General features: G+C 35.0%; 2 protein-coding genes across 11 annotated transcripts; one reads left to right on the top strand and one right to left on the bottom strand.

Annotated features, from left to right (window-relative positions):
- The first annotated feature begins 6,809 nt into the window (after window positions 1-6,809).
- On the top strand, window positions 6,810-9,785 carry LOC134789878 (F-box/LRR-repeat protein 14-like). The gene is made up of 3 exons (XM_063760551.1): window positions 6,810-6,955; window positions 7,343-9,076; window positions 9,501-9,785. The coding sequence occupies exons 1-3, from the start codon at window positions 6,938-6,940 to the stop codon at window positions 9,747-9,749; spliced, it is 2,001 nt and encodes a 666-aa protein (XP_063616621.1). The 5' UTR covers window positions 6,810-6,937; the 3' UTR covers window positions 9,750-9,785.
- A 588-nt stretch (window positions 9,786-10,373) lies between these two features.
- On the bottom strand, window positions 10,374-24,741 carry LOC134789927 (heat shock factor protein). Of its 10 annotated transcripts, none has more exons than XM_063760636.1 (11): window positions 24,493-24,741; window positions 23,654-24,112; window positions 23,385-23,588; window positions 22,184-22,382; window positions 20,939-21,533; window positions 20,681-20,749; window positions 20,136-20,241; window positions 19,468-19,539; window positions 17,395-17,470; window positions 16,172-16,249; window positions 10,374-14,029 (listed from the first exon to the last, which is right to left on the bottom strand). In XM_063760636.1, exons 1-11 carry the CDS (start codon window positions 24,595-24,597, stop codon window positions 13,848-13,850), a joined length of 2,145 nt encoding a protein of 714 aa, XP_063616706.1. In that variant the 5' UTR covers window positions 24,598-24,741; the 3' UTR covers window positions 10,374-13,847. The 10 variants fall into 10 exon arrangements, 9 of the variants coding, with proteins under 9 accessions (XP_063616706.1, XP_063616710.1, XP_063616709.1 ...); XR_010144134.1 differs by lacking the exon at window positions 16,172-16,249 and adding an exon at window positions 17,040-17,172 and having other exon boundaries at window positions 13,893-14,029; XM_063760643.1 differs by lacking the exon at window positions 16,172-16,249 and adding an exon at window positions 17,076-17,172 and having other exon boundaries at window positions 13,911-14,029.
- Between the last annotated feature and the right edge of the window lie 402 nt (window positions 24,742-25,143).

Here is a 25,143-nt window from a genome sequence, read left to right as displayed (position 1 = left end):
GAGCCAAACGTATAATAGGTTTTCACATCTGCGATTGTAAGCATTGTACCTACGGTGTTTACAGATAAAGCGCGGTGGGGGAAAATGTGAACTTTCGTGGGCCCGTTACATAGGTAGCAGTTGTGAGTTTATATAGTTACCTACATTGCGGACTATTGAGGTTACATGCAATTCAGCCGACCGATCAAATACCGCATTGTATTATCTAATGAAAACTCGCATGTGAGTTCTCGCACCGTCTAAAGCCCTAATGCACGCAAGTTTTCTTAGATCCGTTCGGTTTTTAATTTGCATTCGTGCAAAGCTGTGGGTCTCAGTTTTGAGAGCTTTTTCAGATGGGGACAATTTTACGGTTAAAATTTATTTAAGCGTATGGCGTATTAATATTGTAGGCAATATAATCATGCTACTAGTATAACTAATTATAAGTCGACGGTTAAAATTACCGACTGATAAACGAATTAACCATCCCAGAGACAACCGTTTTTAAAAGGCTGGTCAAACTTATTTTAAAACTAGACGTTTCTAAACTAAACAACAAAATTGCAGCCTAATGCTCATTAAGGTTTAAGGTGGCCGGCCATTAGTCAGGCTCGCCATAGGTAGGGCAGTTAGCGCCAAACCGCAGCCTACGCTGATAAAACGCTGATATTACGAGTAGGCCCTGTAACTCTGTCACTTAGCGAACATTCTACTCAGATAAGCCAGTATATCTGTATCCTCGTGATTCGTAACATTCGCGTGTAATCAGAAATCTTAGTTATACTGGTTTACTCCAGGCAACCGCTGGTCTTTACTCGATGGAAATTGCGGCGTGGGCCGCTGCGCCGCGGCCGCAGCGCGTCGCTGCGTCCATCACCGCGACTGCAGCCCTGACTTTGACAACAGCCTATTAATTTTTGCTGCGTTCGTCGCACCCCCGACTTAACGCTAGACGTGCAAAGTCCACAGGCTACCTATTTGTACACGAAACATTTTAGAGCTTTAGCATAGGGCTTTTATTCACAATGCGGACGCTTACCGACGTGATACGAGGCGGATGAGTACCTAAGGTACTACCTACTTAATAATTGTTGTAATTATAGGATTACGCAAGATGGTGGTGGTGAAATTAAAGGTACTATTACAGATCTTATAACACTATCTACTTATTTACCAAGCATGAACTGAACTAGACTGTGCCAATTTGTATTCGATTGCCCATATGTGACTTTGTGTATAAGGTTTACTCGGGTAATTCCGAATGTCGAAAACTGTCGGATAATTCCGAAAAGAGACTTTTATTATGATGGAATTAAGGGTGATTTTCATCTGAATTTCGGAATTATCCGACAATCGGTATTACCCGAATACACCTTACCCATGTTTCTATGTTTAGAAAAAAAACGATTAAATTAAATTGGGCATTTTCCCGCGTTATGTACAGTGACGGCCAATACTTATGTCCAAATATATCGTAACACACCTTTGATACCATAGAATTAAGGACGTATTCCGGAATATTTGGCCACTTTAACCGTCACATCAATCAAGCAATATTGGGCAAGTTCAGAAGTGAATTTTTCAGTCAGGGTAATAATTTTTATTTTTACCCTTAAGTAAGAACGGTTTAAAAGACTAGGGTATTGCCTAGAATTAGCTCGCAAACACTACGATTCTGCTTACATCTTTAGAATCTACCTAGGTACCGTTCTTGCAATTTAGTCTTTTCAAACTATTATGATATCGACTCTATAATAGTACTGAAACCATTTTACGTTTTACGCTTTCGCGTTTCACATTTTACGCTGATTTATTTTATGTATAATGTAGATCAAGTAGGTACTTTTACATACAAAGTTGTACCGGCTAATATCGTACCAGTCATAGTTAGTAAATCCATAGGTGGGTACACTAGAAAAGTTCCAAAACATTACTACAACCTATGTACAAACTTACGTTTCAACGATCTCGGTTTCGCCTGTTTCCTTCTCGACATGTCTCCAACAAATCACTTCACTTGCACATCGCGTATCGTGCAAAGTTGGCGGGGTCGCGGGACCGACGGCACGGGGGCGAGGGCGGCCGCTCCACGCGCACTGAGCTCTGGCGCCCAACAAGTGGCAATAACAATGTAACCTGCGCAAACTCATAAGTGCCCGATCTTGTGCGTATCTTACAGAGTTTGCGGACAGGAGAGCCTGTGAAAAACCGAGCCGTTTTTAAGGTCTGTGTTGAAGTTCTGTCAAAGGAACGTAACGATGAGAGAAGTTATGAATACGAAAAGTACCTATAGGTACCTACTTTTGAATTTGACCTTTTTAATTACCAACGTTATAATACAGGTACAATACAAGTATAATTCAGGTATAATACTCACTATTATGAGTCTGTGTGGAAATTTTAGATTATAATGGGAACCAATTCATTCTAAACTCTTCTCTTTCCGCATAGACTCTACCACAAACTCACTATAGGAGCTTCTCATCTTTGAGCTTTCTCGATTGCATCGAGAGGTGGCCTAGATCCGCCGTGGCAACCTAATCCCAAGAATTGGCGCAGTCACTATAAGTACTTAATTATATTTGCGTTGGCCTTGTGACTTTTCAACCCAGAGAGGAGACAAATTTTTGAACCTGCTCACCAAACACGGGAAAAGGATGAAAAATGCGACTTGTAGATGAGAACATCCGGACTTAAGAAATCAAAATCAAAATCAAATCAAAAAATATTTATTGTATGGTTATGGGTACAAAATATTTATGTTCTCCATATCCTGCCTTACAAAAGCGTACAATATTGGTAAGTTGTCTTAGAACTAAATACAATTTTTAAACTTCAATAACACTTTTAACAATAAACTATGCTAGATAGACTCAATAATAATGAATAACGTGTACTAGCTCTGTAAAAAGTCATTTATGCTATAAAAGCACCGTTTGATTAGCCAATCAAACAAGCTTTTTTTTGAAAGGTAATGATGCCAATTGTTTAAGGTCTGTGGGAAGTTTGTTAAATATTTTTATACTCATACATATAACGCTTTTTGATAAGAGTGCCGATTTAGGGTTATCGCGTATTATGTCATACATGTATTTGGTTCGGATTGGTTGAGTAGTAGACTTTTTTACAGGAAACAAATCTGGATTATTTTTTACAAATATGCAGACTTCATATATATAAAGTGATGGGAAAGTAAGTATTCTGTTATTAATGAAATATGGTCTACATGATTCCATTTGATTGATACCGTAAATTGAACGAATGCATTTTTTTTGTAATCTGAAGATTCTATCTTTATTGCTGCTGTTTCCCCACATTATTAGTCCGTAACGCAGATTTGACATTATATATGAGTGGAAGGCAAGTAAGGCTGTTTGTTCTGACGATATATTTTTTAGTCTTCGTAAAGGGTATATGAATTTGGCTAATTTGGTTAAAATATGCTCTGTATGGTGGTGCCAGTTGCTATGTGTATCAATTATTATGCCTAGGAATTTTATTTGGTTAACATTTTCTAGCTCACAATCCTTATAACTAATCTTTGGTTGCAATTGTTTGCCCTGTGGTGAGTAAAATTCCATTAATTTGGTTTTTTGTAAATTTACTTGAAGGTTATTGGCTTCCATCCAAACATTAACGTCATGAAACACATTATTGATTTCAGCCTCATAGTCTTCGGTCTCATCACTACGAATAATTATCGAACAATCATCAGCAAAAAGCAGTATCTTATGTTTTGTTATAATCGGTAAATCATTGATATAAATCAAAAACAGCAACGGACCAAGAATGCTGCCTTGTGGTACTCCATACATTACTTTTTTATATTGGGATCTGTATTGAAAGAATTTTTGTCCAAGCTAAAAGAGAGACCTTTGCTTTCGCTCGGGCAAAAAAAGATAAACAACGTCGAAGCGCAAATAAGGAGTATACTATATTGTTTAGTAAACCATAGAGTAACTTATACATACTCGGCCTTAATCTTTTAAACGCCAAACGGCGCATCCATTTGCCGTGCCACTGACGCCACGGGGGTAAAATTTAGTTTTGTGAATAAATAATGCCAACCTAAGAGTGGGGTGTTTTTCAGTAGATTTTTATCAAAAAACGATCGACGTCAAATCCCGTCTTTGGCGTCGTTGTCACGATTTTGCGTAGACGTCAATTGCCGTCTGTGGCGTTCAAAAGGTTAAATAGTTTTTTGACAAGTTTTCACAATGACATTGATGCATCAAGGCGGTTTGTTAACAAGGGTCTACCGGTAAACGCGAAAATCTAAATTTAGTTATCTGCCTCTTTATCGCTCGAATACGCAAGAGTGATAGAGAGATTAGATAACGAAATTTCGATTTTCTTGTTTCGCGGTAGGCCATGTATCAATGTGGTTTGTTTACGGCTACAAATATAATGACCACCAAAACATACTTTGGTACCCTACATAAAAAAATCATGCTTACCAAAAAAAATTACTGAACACCAAAGAAATAAGGCCCAAAAATACAAAAGTACCACCGTTTTAATTACGACTGCACTTCAAATTGTATTCAAATACCAAATATATTGAATGATCACCAAAAATAATTAATGATCACCAAATCTTGAAGACCAAATTAATGCGATATTTTCACCTAAATAAACCACTATGATTACCAAAAAATGTATACATACTACCAAATAAAGTAAACTGATGCCAAAATTACTAGACCCTCCCGCTCAACCCCCCGTACCCCGCACCGAATACCCACCTAACCTACTTTTCTAGTGGCATTTCGTTATGCTACTAGAAAAGTAAGTTAAACTGCTATCAGTTAAGTGGGTTAGGTTAGGTTAGCACTGCGACCGTTACAGAAACGAAATGGTACTAAAAAGTAGGTTAGGTTAGGTTTGAACTGCGACCTTTACAGAAACGAAATGCTACTATAAAAGTGGGTTAGGTTAGGTTAGAACTGCAATCCTCACAGAACCGAAATGCTACTAGAAAAGTGGGTAAGGTTAGGTTTCAACTGCGACCCATACAGAAACGAAATGCTACTAGAAAAGTGGGTTAAGTTTGCTATCCTATTAAAGCAAATGACTCCAAAATAATCATTCTTCCAGAAACAAAATGCTACTAGAAAAGTGGGTTAGGTTAGGTTTGAACTGCGACCCTTACAGAACCAAACTGCTATCAGGAAAGTGGGTTAGGTTAGGTTTGAATTGCGACCCTCACAGAAACCAAATGCTACTAGAAAAATGGGTTAGGTTAGATTTGAACTGCGACCCTTACAGAAAAGAAATGCTACTAGAAAAGTGGGTTAGGTTAGGTTTGAACTGCGACCCTTGCAGAAAAGAAATGCTACTAGAAAAGTGGGTTAGGTTAGGTTTGAACTGCGACCCTTACAGAAATAAAATGCTACTAGAAAAAGGTGACGAAGTGGATTAATTAATTTAATAGGATAACGATATATTAAATATTTGCACATTTTTAATTAAAATGTGGTTACAATTTTGGTGGTCATTTACTATTTTTGGGTTTACAGTGATTATTTTGGAGTCATTTGCTTTAATAGGATAGCAAGATTTAAAAATTTGGTTATAAATTTACATTAAAATGGAGTTCTAATTTTGGTGGTCATTTACTATTTTTGGGTTTACAATGATTATTTTGGTGTCATTTTCTTTAATAGGATAGCAAGATGTTAAAATTTGGTTATCATTTCACATTAAAATGGGGTTTGAAATTTGGTAATCATTTACTATTTTTGGGTTAATAATGATTAGTTTGGTGTCATTTCCTTTAAAAGGATAGTAAAATGTAATAAAATTGGTAATCATTTCACATTAAAATGGTGTTATAATTTTGGTGATCATTCATTATTTTAGGGTGGTAAAATAGATTTTTTTGGTATTAAATTTTACTAAATCTGGTGATCAGTTAAATAGCAGCCTTTGTTTACTGTATGTGCCACAAAGGTGCCACCTACGCAGAGCTTTGCCTAATATTCCCTATTAACACATCATCATCATCATCATCATCATTTCAGCCTATATACGTCCCACTGCTGGGCACAGGCCTCCTCTCATGCGCGAGAGGGCTTAGTCCCCACGCTAGCCCAATGCGGATTGGGGACTTCACATACACCTTTGAATTTCTTCGCAGATGTATGCAGGTTTCCTCACGATGTTTTCCTTCACCGAAAAGCTGGTGGTAAATATCAAATGATATTTCGTACATAAGTTCCGAAAAACTCATTGGTACGAGCCAGGATTTGAACCCGCGACCTCCGGATTGAAAGTCGGACGTCGTATCCACTCGGCCACCACCGCTCCACCGCCGCCGATTAACACATAGCGAAAAAAAGTTATAATTATACTCTGGCAAGCCAACTTCGTCAGTAGAAAAGGCGAAAACGTCCACACCAAAGAGTTTGGATGTTCAAAAAAGTTTACGTAATTTTTATTTTGCCATTAAACATTTATTACGTACAAAAAGTATTGTTTTACAAGATATAAAGTAAATATTATTAGTTATTATATAAATTAAACGTTATTAATACCATATAAATACGATGTTTCACTAAAAATCTTTTTATTATTTGGCTGAATGGAACTATCATTGCCACGTTGGCTGTCGTTGACAGAAAAAATTAAAAATTAAAAAGTAAAATCGGCGCCCGCCATTTTCACTTAGTTGTATCAATAACTTAAATGGGTGTTTTTGTATGAAATGAGTTACTGTGATTAATTTTTGCAATGCACCTAGTGTTTATTTCATCACGTTTTATTTGCGTTTCAATAACAAGATAACGTCATAACGTGATAAAAAGAAAAACACGCCCATGGAAAGTCAATGTCACAGATGTCAAAACAAGTTCGACGACAATGACGGAAGTAAATCAATGATCATATGTGCTGGAAAACAGTTAACTGTTATTTTAGCTATAAAAATTCCAGTGTTAATCCCGAGCTGTAAATAATGGATTTGCCTTTTGAGGTGAGTAATCATTGCAGTCATAAAAGTAGTATAATCTCATAACACCATGCATTTAGCCGAGTCCTTTGTTACCTTGCATATTAAGTTTTTTTCACGTGATCTGATTACCTAAACAGAGCTCGCTCTATCTGGGTGATAATCTTTGTTTTCTTTGTTTGATATTACCAGTATAACAATAGAAATAAATACAAAAAGTCCCTCTATTAAACTCTATTTTTCATATGAAAGAACACCAGTATTTTTATGCTGTTATAATAAAATTTTATTCATTATTTTGTTTTTATTATAAGTTGTCCAATTTCATAAATATGTAAGCCTTTTAGAAAACATGCCACTTTGAATTACATGAAATCGTATTTAAAAAGTTGTGTGTTATTCATGTTTCAGGTGTTAGTCTACATTTTTAAATACTTACCAAAATCGGACAGAAAAGCAGCCAGTGAAACATGTCACGCGTGGTATCAAGCTGCAAATGCCCACTGTTTTCTAAAAAACAAATTAGTTATTTTATACAAAACTGTGTTCAGTGAAGATACATCTTTATTGCAAATTTATGAAGATTCTTCTACAATATATCATAATTATTTTTTCAATGAAGTTGAAATATCAAATAAATTACTGGGATTCTGGGAAAGAATGGGAGATTATATTTTAAGCCTCACTCTAAGAAACTGTGATATTTGTGAAAAAGTGTTTGTCCACATTTTGCAAAAATGTACAAATCTTGAATCATTGACCATCCAAAGTTGTAGAGAGCTATTTATGTCTGGGAGACTGTTAGAAGGAAAGACTGAAGGACTCTTGGCAGAGAATTTAGAAAATCTGAAAATTCTCAGCTTGTGCGGTAATCAGTACCTTACTGATGCTCTGTTTAACAGATTTGTAATGGCAGCACCAGGGATGCAAGAGCTCAATCTATCAGCATGCTCTCTACAGTTCCACTTGGGATTGGTCAAAAAATTTTACCCAGCTGGGACAGATATAACCCTGAATCCGTCTGAAAGTGTTCTGACCTTTTACTTTGTTCATCAATTTATTACCTCTAGAGCAAAAAATATCAAAAAACTTCTGTTTTCTAATACTCTTATTGACGGAGCAGCTCTTAAATCTCTTTCAGAGACCCCTGATCTTAAGCTACAATCACTTGAAGTGCGATCATGTGATCAGCTTACAAACACTGGAATCCTAGCCCTAACATCTCATCAAACTTCCTTAAGACAGCTGGATGTAAGCTTATGTAGCAGAGTTACAGATCAGTCACTGGTTCATATTTGTAAGAATCTAGTCAACCTGGAATACCTTAACGTGCAGAGATGTCGAGCAGTCACAGACCTAGGAGTGATGGAACTGCACCAGTTAAAGAAACTGAAGTCATTAAATGTGTCTGAATGTGATTTGATAACCAAAGATGGATTGAGCAAAGGTATCTGTCCTGTTGATAATATTTTGCTAGAAGATTTGGATATACATTCATTGAATTTAGATCAGACTGGCCTGATTATGATTTTGGAAAAATTACCTAATCTGCGTTCATTGGATATAAGTTACTGTTTCAATGCAGTTACTGATACATCAATTCAGGTGATATTTAAAAATCAGGTGTTGTTGCAAAGTTTAAAAATGAGTTACTGTGATAAAGTGTCTGATGCTGGATTGACTGGCATGGGAAAGTTGGAGGTAGAGGGAGAGAATGATGGACCTATAATGTCTAGTTATGATAACAGCAGTACACATCAGAGAATTTCTCTTGGATCCAGGGCTGAAGAAGAGATAGTCCAAGATGCTAAAAGAAAATTGGATGTTATGAGAATGTGTGAAAAAATTAATACTAATACTTTCACAGGCTACTCTTTGGCTCGATTGAAAAGTCTACAAGTATTAGATATCAGTGCATGTAACAGGATTACAGATGTTAGCCTTACTTACGCCTTTAACTTTAAAGAACTGATTATTTTGAATCTGAGTAGATGTCAGCAGATTACCCATGAAGGAATAGTTCATCTAGTTGAAAACTGTCCCAGTATTGAACACTTCAATTTGATTGATTGCTATAATTTAAGGGATGAAGCAGTAACAGAAATTGTTAAAGGATTACACAGGCTCCAGACTTTAGAACTGAAGGTACTTATATGATTTTATTTCTTGTAATTTTTCCTAGGTTAACCATTTATGAGGTCAAACAAACGCATATACATCGAATACCGACAATCTTAAGTATTCGAAATTAAACACCCCTGGGTTAAAACAATGGCGCTCCCACACTGGCAGTTATAAAACATCGTGTGACAGGGACATCATGATAGTTTTCTATTATGTTGTCCTTGTCACACAATGTTAATTATGTAACTCCCAGTACTGCAGCACTGTACGTAAGAACTGAGAACTGTAATTTTAGTGGCGGATTAATTTTATTCATAGCATCGCAACTATTAAAATCATATATATAAATTATATTATTATAGAGGTAAACTTTTATTTCAAATACTTATTTCATAGTTCCACGTGCAGATACATAATTTTTAAAAGCTTATTTTATCCATTCCAGGGTTGCAATCAACTGACGGATAAAACACTGGAGTCAGTGCAGACGTATTGTAGAAAACTGAAGTTTTTGGACGTGCAGGGCTGTCGCAACGTGTCCCCCGAGCTTGCGTGCCTGATAGGCAGCAGCATGCCCACCCTTCACACGGTGCTCATGACCAAACCGGGGCCCTACGTGGTTGACGGTGTCAAACAGAGATCTCCAGCGGCAGCGTTCTTGCCGGCACTCATGAGAAAATTTCGTTTACATTAATTTTCTAAAGTATTTTATTTATAATCGTAAAGTAAAAACATCGTTAATGTTTTTATACTTTTGAAACGGTAACAGTAAAGGCGTAAATTAAATAGGTACCTAGAAGTAATATACCTAATACTACTTACCAATGGAGTATTTTGAAAGGATTTTGGATTAAACTAACTCCTTAAAGGAAATTGTAGGATAGCTGTGATAATTTAACATTAATTTGATAGGTACTTAGTACAAATTGTGCATAATACTAATTAATCTTTAGTGCAATAAATTATTTATAAAATATTACCTCAGTAATTTACATACCTAAGCCTTACACACAAAATTCATTCCAATTATGAATCATTAATTCATTAGTATTCGTTTTTGATATTTTTATTATACAAACTCCTATATGAGTAAGTGTGATCGTCAACACGGACACTAACCATAGTTACAAAATGAGAGTGTAACTTCGATTCGATTGTATGGAAGCGGTTCTTAGCCCGCGGGTCCGTGACACTCTTAAGTGTGTTACAAGTGTTTAGGAGAGAAAGGCAATAAAATTGAAAGCGTCAGTCTAGCTAGAGCGTTTTAGAGAAATGTATATGGTCTACCAAAGCAATCGGGTAAAATAAAAGTCGCTCGTTCATCTCAACCTTTTATTAATCTAATATTAAAAATAACTTACATCAATATAACGAAATATATATTATATCCTTACATACTTTATTCTACCATACTTTGTTCATAATGAAATTAAATGTTTTATACAATGGTAAATTACTCTCTACGTAATTATTAATAATAATCTGACAGTAAAGGTCTAGTTCACGAGCGTTTATCACCATAGTTGAAGGTGCGTTGATGAGGGACTCTAGATAAGGGCGCGTTTACACTGGCTCCACTGCCGTATTCGACTATATATAGATCACACCATAATATACATATTCTTATCATGGACAGTAATTTTGAATGTAGCAGCAGTTTTCGGAGTGTAAACGCGCCTTTAGCACCATCAGTCTGCAAAAATATCTACGCTTTTAATGAATTTAAAATATCTCTGAATTGACTGAAGAAGGGATGTCAAGAGATGTGTATTGATTGCGTTAGTAGGTGGTTAGTAGCAATTGCAGCGGACGAAAGTTTTAAGGTTTCAATTATTAAAACAATAGAGTGGTCCGAATCACAAATGTTCCAAAATTACGAATAGACGGGGATACTAATGCGGTAATCGCTCGTGTACTACACAAACTGCATTTCTTAACACCTAACATGCTTCCAGACTGCTAGGATTCAAAAATCATGGACAGTAACGTCATATCACATGTCTCACTGATTTCAAAGTTAAACGGGTCATTTTTCATTAAATTGGTAAACTTCGGACGGACTTCAGTATAAGGCCATAATCAAACGAAATTCAGATGTATAACTTGAGCTGTTTGGCAATTATGACTTAAAACCAAAAACGAGTAAATAATAAAGACTATTGTCTTCTACCAACCCAATTGCGTTCTTAGACAACTCTGTGTAGATGGCAGCACCGACGAGGCTTCTGTCCTATTTGTATAGCGCTTTGACTTCTGCTTGAAACGAAACTAAGATATTAATTTCATGTGCCATCATAAATTAATCTCGGATATTATGTAATATGACGTCACTGTCTTCTGCTATTCGCATAACAAGACCCTGTACAATTACACCATGATAATACAAGTTAAAAGTAAATAATTGATACTGATATTATTTTATTACTTAGATATAGCAAGGTTTTTGTATTCTCAGTTCTAGTGTTATCAAGAATGTTATAACAGTACTGGATTTTGTACGTAGAAATAAACTTTGAGGTTGCCTTCATTCACCTGTCACTCTTTTCTGTCTATATTAAGAGATATACCTAATTTCAAGGGAAATCTCTGAAGGAAGAAACAGCATATGTGTACTGTAATAGTTAAAGGTCATATTTAATTGCCTCAAAAATTGTTAAGTATGCGTACAAACTCCAGTGCTTGTATAAAATGCATGAGTGTTATCAATAGATAAACTAACACCACTAGCGTGTGTATTGGACCATTAGTTCCTAAGGGGCCCAAAGTTAAGATTATCGTTGCCATCTAATCTACTGTTTAATATGAATTTAGTAACAGAAAACTATGTCATTCATTGAATAGGTGTTCCTGTAAATGCGTGACATTACTTATTAGGTACCAGAGAGTAAAGAGCTGTAACTGATTAAAATCATTTTAGAGACAGCATTGACACAGAAGTATTTTTTTATCTAAAAACTAATTGTAAAACGAATTGTAAAGCTTGGTTAAGAAGCAAAAATGTTATCATAACCCTTATGCTTATATTGCATGCTTATGGTGTTTTCTGTGTAAATCGATATTCCATTACCTCTCTCTACTTTTTGGTAGACAGGCACTAGGTTTAAGGTAGATTCTATATTACCATCATCAAAGATGTATTAATAGTAGGACTCTTCTTTGCTATCATGGATAGGGGAGAAAAGATGTAAAACCGTCTGTTCACTCTATGATTTTACATATACAGGCACTTTGCATTTAGGTACAGTCAAGTGTAAAAATATGGGTGCATACAACTTACTCAAAAATATGTCCCATAGTTCTTAATTCGCTGACATAAGAGCTATGGGACATATTTTTGAGTATGATGAGTGCACCCATATTTTTACACTTGACTGTACAATGAACAAATAGATAAGAAGTCATTAAAAAGTGATCATAGTATAATGAGACCCTTTCTTTACTGATAGCCTCAAGGTTTCATTTTGCGCGTCATTCGGTAGACACATTTGTAACTTTCAAATTTATGATAGTTGCTTGCTTTTAATTTAATTACTTGCAAATCTGGTGGGAATACTAAAGACGAACATTGAAGATTTTGATGAGGTATCTAAATAATGAAGTACGAATTTAAGAATTAATACATTAGGCCACAGTGATGATGTTCATAGAGTTAATAATGCATGTCAGTCAGTAGGTATGTGGATAATTATGAATATTTGTTGTATAAATGCCACGATTTTCGGGTTATCTTAGTAGTAGTAGATTCGACCAATGTTTCAAAGATACAAAATTCAGGCCAGTATTTTTTAATATGGTTGGTTAGGATAAAAAAATAACATTGGTCTATTCGACGCTAAACAAGATATATAATTTTTACTAAAATATGACTTGACCCTATGGTGAAGTTATTTTAAAATCATTTTCCATTTCATCGAGCCACGTAGGATTAATAAAAGATGACAGAGATATATTTAGACAAATTTAGGTTTATGATAACTTAATAATTGAGATTAATTAATTACTTAGGTATGAATTGCATATAGATATTTAAAATTATAAGTGGTAGTACATTTTGTTTAATGACATCATTTGCCTAATGAGTCTTTGCCGAAACGCAAGACATACTAAATCAGGTTAACTGGCCTCAACGAAAATAGGTAGGTAGTTAGATGCATATTTCAATCAAAATTATTTAATTATTATTGCATTCGTTAAATAACAATAATCATTTTATTGACTCGTTAGGAAACAGATATCTTTGAAATATAAAATATTAAACATATCAGCGCTTCATTATTTTCAAACAAAACATTTTATTTTTTTGAAAATATTTTTAATTTGTAACATGGCAACAAGACCAAATATATTATTATGGTGTTGCACTTAGCCGATCAAATAAAGTATATATACAAACAAATAAAAGGACACGGCAAGGCTCACACGCAGTAGTGTCGACATTGCATTAGATACATTTCGCACTTGTGACATATCACTATGTTCATCATACATTAGCTTGAGCCTTTTCCCATTGGCGTAAGGCACGTTGACACTGGGTCTTCTGCTCCCGTATTCGGCAGTCGATAGCCACATGGCTTAGATAGCATGGCGCTGTCGGCTATTGAGCTATAGACCGCAAGTAAACATAGCCTTATACCTCGGCCTGGAAGTCTCCGGGCGACTTCACTCTACGCTGTAGTTGTCAACGTTCCCTTCCCCTCGGAGCTTTTGTTTCAGGGCCCTCAAGTTAGAATTAAGATGACGCTTGCGTTCTTCAACCGTTCATAAGGTATACGCGACGCCGAGTGGTGGAGGCTCATGGTTTCTGCGGGAAGGCGGGAGAGCCCAGCTGCACCTGAGGCGTGTTCAGCGTGTAGCTAGACGGGCTCGGCGGCGTCGGCGCCGGCGCCTCTTGAGAGTTATCGCTCGCCAACTCTAGGTTCATATCCTCAAAGTAAGGAATATTCCCTGTATACGACATAAGCTGATTCCCCTCAGCTGAAATTACCCAAGAAAAAAATAATCGTTAGTCTATTTCGCCGTGGTTCAATACAGCAAATAATAGCATAGAAATTGAATTAAAAGCGAACGTAAGGATGAGACCAATGAGAAACAAGTGTGAAATGCTAATTTATGCATCATGACATATTACCTACATATTATTTAACAACATTGTAGAAATTACCAACCCACACCACAACGAAATGCCAAGACCGAGATTGTCTAGCCGTGAAAGTACTTAGTTCGATCAACGAACGATAAAGACGGAATCGTTTGAAGCATTTTATCCCACCATATTTTACATCGACTTTTGAATTACATGTTGGACAATAACGCAAAGCGAAAGGTTATGATTACTTCATTTTTTTACTTTCAATGTATTGCTGTGGCGTTAGTGGAATATCTAATACTTGTCCTCTACACTTGACGCTCCTTTGATACTTGGGCTTGATAATAAAATAACTTAGTAAATCAACATTTGTCTGAATTGAAATTACATATTATCCATATGAATAAGAGATGCCTGACGTTCATCTTAAAATGGAGTTTTTGTTTTCAGTAATTTCTCTAACTGATGTTCTATGAAGGAATAAAACGTTCCATGCGTTCCCGTCTATATCAATTACTACGTACCTACTAAAGGTATTTTGTACATGTGTACATTTCCTCCAGTGTCAAACTCGTTTAATTGATAAACGAGGATCTATTTATCATTAACTTATTTATAATTATAATTACCAATCTTATAAATAATATCATGCATGCATTCTTTATCCTAATTCATCATCTAAAGTAGAGCTAAAGTAGGTACTGCATATTTACAAAAATATTATCTTTCCAAGCTGCCATTTTTTTCCTAAACAAATGCGTAGGTACGGTAAGTATATAAAAGATTAAGAAAGCAATTATATTAGGTATGTACCGTCTTTTTTTCCACATCAAAAACAAAATGCTGTAAAAACAAACCAATTTCACTTCATATTTGACTAAAAGCACTAGCATTAAATCGAAGTCTCAAATCAACCAAAAATATATCAAGCAAATAATATAAAGATACATAAAAGATAAGATAACGAGGGTGACAAATAATTCGTTATACAAAGATAACAATATAAGTTAGTACATATATAAAACATGCAGGTCCGATTCCTGTTAAAAGTGCGCTCAACAAACACTTGCACCTAAAAATTATAATTTAGTAATTTAAATAAACGAATTATTTTATTGTAAATATACACATAATAGGCAAGTAAAATCTATCTACTTAAGCTACCGACTCCATTAGATCACGAGATTGAATGCCACTAATTACTAGTTACCAAAAAGTTTAAGTTACTTTAGTCAGCTACTAGTTAATGCCTACAAATTTAATACAAGGTGTAACAAAAACAAGGCCAACCGTTTAACGTCTGAATCAATATGCAATCGTGACTAAGAGAAGTAGAAATAATTTCTTATGTCAAGAAAAAAATATCAAAAGTCAAGAAAACTTTGTCCTAAAATTTTAGGAGTTCCTTTTTTCTAGTCACAATGCGATACCGATTATGACCTTATGGTGAACGCTCATAGGTTAATATCCATACAAAAGGTTTTGCTGCTTTTAGAATGTTTTGCTTTTAAACTGGTTTTATTTTGTCACGTACCTTAATGTATTTACGCAAACAGATGCGTATTTGTTCAACCTCAAGTACCTATACATCACATTTTTTTTAAACAGTAAACTAGTCCCTAACAATTTGTTATTAGGTATGCAAATATTAAAGGTACGAGTAAATTCATTTACTTGTTAACAAATTTTATAAAAATAAGGAAGTTTATTAATAACAAGTTTTAATATCTTTGTTAAAGCAATATATTTTTAAATTTGCATTTTTTGATAATTCGTTTTAATTTTAAATATTTTAATGTAACTGGAAAAATAAAATATGATTAAGTAATACGATATTAATGTGATTGACTCTGATTGACAGCATAAAAACATTTTACGCCAAAAATTATAAGTTAAAACTTTTGTATGGAATCCCCCACACTGTTTTTGAACACCTGGGTACTAAAAACAAAAGAATGCGGGGCAACGTGCGGGCAAATTTAAATGAACAAATCAAAATCGGAAACTACTTGACATAGTGTTTAGTATACCATCGTCCTCGGGAAACGCGTCCTGGACACGGCCCTCCTCCCCGCTCACATTCGATATCTCACCTTTCGGCTTCTTTGCTTTAATTAACAATAAGACATCATTACAGCAATTACAACTAAATTAATGTGAAATTAATATTAGTTTACTTTTGTCTAGCATTCATTTTACAATCAACATTTTTGCAGTGTCTTGGTATCCGCAACGAATGTAATCAACAAACTAGTGGGATCAAAGATAAAAAAAAAACTTGTAATCTCCATTCGAAATTGCGTTTCTGATCATTGTTTTAGGTGATGTCACTATGTAAGGTGTTAGTAGTGATTCCCTTAATTGACCGTAGTTCTGTAGAAAGCGACCAACTTTTTATTTTTGTCAAAGTGACTTACACCCTAACTCAGTAGGTAGCTTTAGTCGCTTTCTGCATTGATAAAAAAAATTGAGTTGGTCGTTTTCTGCATAACTACGGTCAATTTATAATGTAAAAACCACTGACAAATATTTTGTAAGAGAAAAAAATTGAATCCATTCGATTTTGGACCTGAACACAATCAGAATAAAGTCTATATTTACAACACACCGCCCTATAGAGATGCTTGTATAATATTTATAATACTGACTTTATGTCTACTGTTCATTAAGATAGAGAAAGGCAGTTCGCCATACAATATATGGAGCTAAGATCTTATGAACATGATACTACCTATAACAATGATGAGGAGCAACTATGTATGGAAATTACACTTCTCTACTGGTCTCAGATAATATGCAGTTTTAGGTTTACAGAATCTTGTAGTATGAGTTCCTTCATGCCACAAAAAGTCCTGAGACAGTATCACAGACCGCAACCAGCATAACATAACCCTTTACCAAACGTCCAACCCTGTGGGGTTCAGCTGTACTAACTCTTGAAAGGATGTAGGTACAGGTTACTTTGCGGGCGACGCATCGCTGTTACGGATCAGCCAATCAAAATCAAGCATCGGATACTGTTTTGTTGTATCTACAATTAACATAAACGTAAAATATAACGCAGAATAAATTTATTTTGCCTATATCGAAGTTGTGTCTTATTGACTTGGATCATTGGGACAAAAAGCCATGGTTTCCACTAATTCTTAAGGGTCAATCATCTTATCTCTGCATTGGAACATCCATACCATCACCCAAACACTACAAAGTTGAGGACAAACTTTCATGCAAATGATTAGGATGTATGGCTTACCACTGTTTGATGCTCTCGCTCGCTCGTCCACGGGATTATAAGACAAGCCGTAGAATGGATCATCGGAGCCAAACAGCTGAAACAACAAGTTATAGGTATTTATTTTAATTTAAGTTTCTTATTTAAGTTGAAATTAAGTAAACAACTATTACCTAACCCTTTGACTGCCAAAGAGACGTCGAAGAAAAGCCGTATCCTAGACACAGCAATGTTATTTAATTGATAGAATTAGGTACCATAAAAGTACGTTATAAATAACTTTGTAAGTCTGTTGCTGTACTTTCATTGTCTTACAGGATTTGAAATAGATATAAAAGCTTAATTTATCTATTCCCTTCATTTGTTCCCCCCTCAATAAATCATTACTTAACTTAGTCTATTAGTGTAGTAAATAAAGGTAGTGGACCCCGCAGTAATTCCTCAGCCAGAAAAAACTTTACAGTATGATAAAGTATCAATAAATAAAAAGTATTGTATAAATTTCCAAAGAATAATAATAAAAGAATTAAAGTAAATACCTAAAGTCTTAAATCGTTAATATCTTTTTACGGAAAAATGCTCCGTTCAAACTTTCTTCACCAGACATATTCATGGAACGTATTCCAACAATATATGAAATATCAAAAAAATATCCCAGCAGAAATACCAGTATTAATAAAATAAAATTTTTTGGCGTGTCTTGGACCGGAAAATTGCTCAGTCAAATTTTTTCACTGGAATGCCATTTTATTGCCGTTTTATACCTACAAAATGAAAATCTAAAAATTTTCCACTCTCAGTTTTTAATAGTTCTATAATACATACATTTCGATACGCATTTTCTTTGGATTTTTTTACCCACTGCGCCAAATTATATTCTAAGATCATATAAGAAGAAAAAAATGACAGAGCAATTTTCCGATGAAAATGAGCGTCAAAAAAAGGAAGTATCATAAAAAAATATTCTCATGTTTGACAAAACTTTTAGATTTTTTTCTAGTATCACATACTGATACAAATAACTTATTTTGTAAAATCATTTTGGACTGAGGAATTACTCGGTTCAATATATAATCAGATTTGTGTTTTTACCTAACTTAGGAGTGTTTTTTTTTTGGATATTTATAATGTTAGTCTCGGCTCATACTATACAATAACCAAGCTAAATTTCATCGACTGAGAAATTAATGCATGGGTCTCCATACAACAACTTGCTTCATTTACTACACTATATTGCGCGTATCATAGCGAGTAAGTTGCTGAATTCTCAGAAAATTGTAAATAGTTCCCGGAAATTGCGGAAAAGTCATAAGAAATGTGCAGTTTCCATTTTGAAAGTGGATAATTTCGTTCCACGTATCTAATACCTTTAAACGAGCAATTCTTGTTTATTTATTTATATGTATATATATTTCGGGGATCTCGGAAACGGCTCTAACGATTTCGATGAAATTTGCTATATGGGGGTTTTCGAGGGCGATAAATCGATCTAGTCTTATCTCTGGGAAAACGCGCATTTATGAGGTTTTTATATGTTTTCCGAGCAAAGCTCGGTCTCCCAGATATTATTATAATATAAAATGTCAGAAGTTCCGATTTATTACTACGTGGAATTTTCCGGAGGTATTAGACACATTAGTAATTTATACTTGGTCAAGCAGATCTTGTCAGTAGAAAAAGGCGGCAATACCATAGTAAATTTGAATTTCGCGCCTTTTTTTACTGACAAGATCTACTTGACCAAGTATACGTGTGTTATGGGGGGCAGATTATTTCCTTTTGACGCTTGCCGGGCAAAGGGTTAAAACTACAAGTTTAGTTCATCACAAAACTACAAATTCTTGTAATCATCATAATGTCACAGCCATTCTCTACTAGTCAATTACCACCAACTTAGTTTGTTGTGAGCAACACGAGTAATTACACTACCAACAAATCGCGACAATCATAGATAAAGTTTCTATCTGACAATAAATATGTAGGTACAAGAAAGATGAATGATTTATTATATATTAAATTCCTACAGCAATAATTAACTATGTGAAACTAGTATGTACAAGAATGTAATGTTATGGCTATATTTATTATTATTACGTAATCGTGTGACGGCAGCTGACTGGAGGGAATGGCGAAAGACATCGTAGATCCTAGCCTTGCATCAGCAATCTATGGACAACAAACACAAAATAAATAGTAACTTATTTTTCTGTTGATTAACTTTTATCAGAGTTTAATTCAAAAGTCCCGCCATCCAATCGCAGCGTGACGTAACAGTGAGCGGACCTATTGCGTAGTCGGTATTACAGTGAGGCCAGTGAGGCTATATTTATACACGTTACGTAGGTCGAGTGGCTGTGTGAGTGCGGCGGAGGCACACGGCATACCATGCTGTCTCTACACGTTGCCTGCAACGTGACCCGCCGTGGTGCTGCCAACCTCGCGACGCCAAACGTCAATGTTTACATCACGCACACATTCATACAATTATATATTCATACATACAACTCCTATTGCGATGTAATGTTATAAAGTCCACCATTTTAAACTATCCGCGCGAATATTAACACCGGCTGCCTTTGGGAAAATTTATTGCGAATACTTGTAATCATCATTTCTAGTTACCGCGTCGTTACTTGTCAAATAATTAGTTATTTTAGCTACTTTACTGATAAATTGATAATAGTGGTTAGTAAATAGTTAGGAACACACCTATTGTGATTGTATATGTAAAAAATTTAGGTGTATGTGTAAAAATGTCTTACCCCCATTAGAGTGTTTGTGTCCAACGCATAATTGTCACTCCGTAATAACTCTCTCAGTGACTCAATGTCAGTTTGCATGGAGTCCAAATGATCATCAATATCATTCCTGAAATAGTCAAACAAGACATGTTATCATTATTATATAACCACAAACCACAACCAATCACTGTGTATAAAAAAGCAAGAGTCAATAAGCAATCTCCCCCTTTATATATTAGTCAATTACAATATAGTTTTTGATGGAATTGCCTGGCTTAAACAAAATGGAATCAGCAACTTAAGGCCTAAGAATATTATACCTAATTTATAAGTGAGTGTTTGCTATTTTATAGAGATAAAATTAAAAGCAACAATCCATTTTTCAATGGTCTATTATAGATACTTATTAAAGATGAAATTTAGCAAAAGGAAACCAAAAAAAGACATTGAATGAAATGAATTTTTTGAAGATCATATCAAATGAACTTTCAATAAATATTTATAGTAGGCCACCGCCATCGCCACTGACAATTGTTATTCAGAATAATTATCATAATTACACATACTTGTTTGAATTTGTTCCAAAGACAGAAGTATATTCCTCAAGATTTTTGCTGATGTTATCTCTCCTATTCCTGGATATTGAAGTCACAAATTATAAACAAAAAGTACATAATACATGTAAGACTGTAGATATTTTACATTCATCCACATAACAATTAGTTGAGAATTCATGTCATGTCCTACATGGGTGGCACAAGTATGTGTGTTCCTTCTACATTTTTACTTTTTATGTAAGAAGCTGATAATATAAGCATACTTACATGGAGTTGTACCTGTTAACGTCACTGTTATTGTTCACGGTTGCAAGAGTCATGTTATTCCAGTCCAAGTCATCTTGCAGCTCAGTCTTAATGCCAGCCAGGTCTATCGGGTTCGTGTTATTGTCCTTATTAGATTTCTTTGATTTCTTTGTTGGTTTAGCGTTTTCTGCTTTTTCAAGTTTGATGTTGATTCCACCAAACATTTTGTCTTTAGAAGTAGACATGCTACCATCGAATGCAGCACTTTGTAGTGCACTCTGCAGGAGTTCATCTGCTGCTATGCCATTTTCTACTGAATCTTCATCAGCAAATATTTCAGCTGGTAATTTCAAATCAGCAGAAGGATTTAAGTTGTTAAAACTACTGCCAGATGACATTCTCTTTGCAGGTTTAGCAATACTCCTTTGCACCTTTTTTGTTTTTTCTGCAGTTGTTATAGTCGATGGATCAATGAAAACTTGATCTAGTATTGGTTGATCCAATGGTGATGTTGGATTAATCATAGTGGGAGATGGTGATGTCACTACTGGCTGAACATCCTGAGGCCGTAATAGGTTGTTGACTTTGGCTATTGGATATGTGACTCTGACACCATCTATAAAATATACAGTTAGAAGACATTTTAGATATGCTGCAAGGTTTTATTTTAACAGTATTGAATTTAGAATGGGAGACAGTGTGTCAATTAATAGAAATAAGTTATTATACATACAGGGTGGAAAGATAAGTCAGGCCCTGGAGGGAAACTACCTTAAATCCTTAAGCTGGCTCATTATACTTAAAGGAGACATTCCTTTATTTTTAAAAAGAAGCAAAACTGCATTCAAATATTTTCTAAAACTCGCTTGCCTCGCCCGGGACTCGAACCGACTAAAAATTCCAAATAATAAAAACTCGCAATTTTATTCTACTAGTCAATACAGTTAATGTTAATGATAACATTTCTCCAAGAAACATTAGGTCTTACACTCGTATGTCGTACAAAATAGCCATAAAATCTAATATTTAGTACTCAAGATTTTTTTAGACAAGCCAAATTGAAGAAAAAAAGAAAAATACTTTGAATGCAGTTTTGTTTCTTTTTAAAAATAAAGGAATGTCTCCTTTAAGTAAAATGAGCCAGCTTAAGGATTTAAGGTAGTTTCCCTCCAGGGCCCGACTTATGTTTCCACCCTGTATATATTGCAAACAATAGAAAAGGTTTAGGTCCAATCACAATTTGTATAAGAGTCAAAATATAAGTACCTGCATTTAAATCATCTCCATCTTCCATAGTAACTTCATATTGAACAGGTCCTGAGGGGTTAGGACTATAGTCATTGTTGACGTTAGCATCAGAGGGCACATCTATGGTCACAAAATTGGCAGGGTCTAGTGAATCTTGAGCAATCTCTGAATGCAAAATGTCATCATGGGCCAGCTCATGGATTGTGGGACCATCCTCCTGAAAATCACAATATTGGTTAATATTGTAATTAAATTTAAATACGAAATATCCTGATATTTGTATTATATGGCAAGGGACAACTTGGTTGCCATCTAACACAAACATATTTTATACAGTGAAACCTGGATAAGTGAGACTTCAAGGGACGAGCAGATTTGTCTCACTTAAAGAGGTATTCCACTTACCCAGGCTCTCAGTTAGCCAGGTACAAAAAGTCTGTTAATTATTTCTTTAAATTTATTTTGAATGATTTTATCTTCAAATGATAGTTTTTTTTTTTCAATTAGATTTGATACGGACTTCATTGCCTCTTAGAAAATGATTAACTGAAAATGTGTTTATTCGTGATACTTATCAAGATTTCAGCTTTCGTTTTGATAGTTTTAACTACATAAAGTACCTAACTAAATGAAACTTGAAGTCTTTTACACACAATTAAGCAAATGCGGAATTTATGGATAGATTAAGAGTTATTTAGTAAGAATACGGAAACTGATCAATAGAGTCCAAGTTAGAGAGGTCATAGACTGACTTTATCTCAGATACACAGGCCAATTCTTATAAAATTCTAAAAAAACAATTAGGAAAATGTAATCTTATAAATATAGTCTCAGTAAAAGAGGTAAAATATACTCTGTCTCAATTATAGAGGTTAATCTGACTATAAATCACAACGACTAATCTCAGTTATAGAGGTTCATTTTATCTCACTAACAGAGGTAATTCAGTGCTAAAGTGCCGGGACCGCACCATGAGTCCCAGCTATAGAGGTTTCTCACTTATCCAGGTCCCACTTAACCAGGTTTCACTGTATATACATATACTTATATAGTGATAATAATAATATCATACTCAGTACACAAATGATTATCTTAAGTTATATACATGTACAAGCCATGAACCTGCAAGTTCTTTGTTGGTAGGATCACTACCATTACCAACCAACAGTTTGAGTTGTTTGGTTGGGACCTGTACAATATTATCAAAAGTATGTCTCACCAAATTTTCTTCATTCAGTTCATCTAGTAAAGTGTCTTTATCCAGTTTGATGTTCTTTATCCGTCCAGGGTGGGCGCTGTCTGCGGCAGAATCATGTGCCGCGCTATTTATCATTAGCTGGTAAGGCCGCTTCACACCAACATTATTACTGTTGGCATTGTTTGGTCTTGCTGGTTGAACTAGGGACATCAGGAATTGTATCAGCTGGAAGAAAAAAGCATAAATTAGTATGAGTTTGTTACAAAAAATAGATGAAATCACAGACTTACATTATTGACTATCTGCTGCTGCTTGATGTGCTTCTGCCTTAGAATGGCCACCTCTCTCCATAGAGCTTCATTCTCTTGTTTCATTGCACTAAACTTAGCATCCAAGTTCTCTTGTTTCCCTTTCATTTGTTTTACATCAGTCAACACTTTATTCATTAATTCAGGTTTTAGGAGTATTTTTTCACCACTCTCTCCGCTAGTCACTATTGTCTTTGGATTAGCAATTTTTCTCTTTATGTGTTCGAGTAAGTAGGAATGACCCCTCATGAAACAGGGATGTGAGAATTCTATTTCATCTTTTTCATATCGAAGTCCACCATTTTCAACAGATGTGATTTTGTGGAATCCATACATATTCAATTGTCTGATGAAACTGGCCATATTGTTGTGTTTGTAATACAAAGGGAGTAATTCCCTAGCAAAGTCAGCTTGGTTCTTTATTACAAATGTTTTTCCTCCCTGAAATTAAAGATTATTTAAGAAATTCGTTTCATATTTTAATAATTTGAAGAATAAATATATAACTAACAGCCCAGAATTAAATAATATGATTAGGATTGTTAGCATTCAATTCATTATGTTATCAATATGAATATACGGAACAGGTAACAGAAAAAAATGCCACTAGCCGGTGCAAATTGGTGTCAGAAGCCGATAGCATGGTGTAAAACGTGACGTCTAACTTTATATTTATTTATGTTTGGAGTGTCAACCTGCGACTCTTTTAGGTTGTTATTGTCGATTTCTTCTACCGGCTCTCTTTCATCCTTTAAGCAATTTAACTTGTTTTATTCAAACATGCAAAAGTCTCGTTAGATAAAAGTATAAAATAAACTTACGGGGCTCCAGGAAATTAAGTGATTGTTTTCTGTATCGTTAACCAGTTTCCATAATTTTCCTAAAAAGGCAGGGACACTTGCCCCTATTTCTACAACAGACCGCATATTGGCAATCTCGGTATTTATGTATCACGTATATTTTTATAACTTTTGTTATTACATATGATATTATTCTGAAGAAACTACTGTTCACAAATCGCCATTACATTACACACAAATAATGACTGACTGACTCACACACACAGATATATTGTTCATAGTACATAGTACCACACTAACCATACTAAGTTGCGTTCCGATTTTATAATATTTCAAATCAAAAGAGTGAGCCAGACCAAAGAGTTGCTGTGGGGCTACCGCGAATACCGAAAATCGTCAATTGCGGGGATCTTACTCTTTTACTCCAATGAAGGCGTAATTAGAGTGACAGAGAAAAATGCCCGCAATTGACGATTTTCGGTATTGGCGGTAGCCCTACTGATTTCCCATAATGTAGTGTGTAGACTATGGTTAACCTACCACTTCATTTCGTCATTCATTTCATTCAGTCGTTCCGTCATTCGTGTTCATTCCTGTCAAAATGTCACGTCATTCATAATTTTAATTTCAATCGTAGTCGGGTCGGGTTGAAATTGCGATTGCCTTGTTGTA

This window comes from Cydia splendana, chromosome 4 (genome assembly GCF_910591565.1).
Source record: "Cydia splendana chromosome 4, ilCydSple1.2, whole genome shotgun sequence".
Taxonomy (NCBI): domain Eukaryota; kingdom Metazoa; phylum Arthropoda; class Insecta; order Lepidoptera; family Tortricidae; genus Cydia; species Cydia splendana.
Note: the sequence above shows the minus strand (reverse complement) of the source record. Positions and strands in the feature narration are given on the sequence as shown.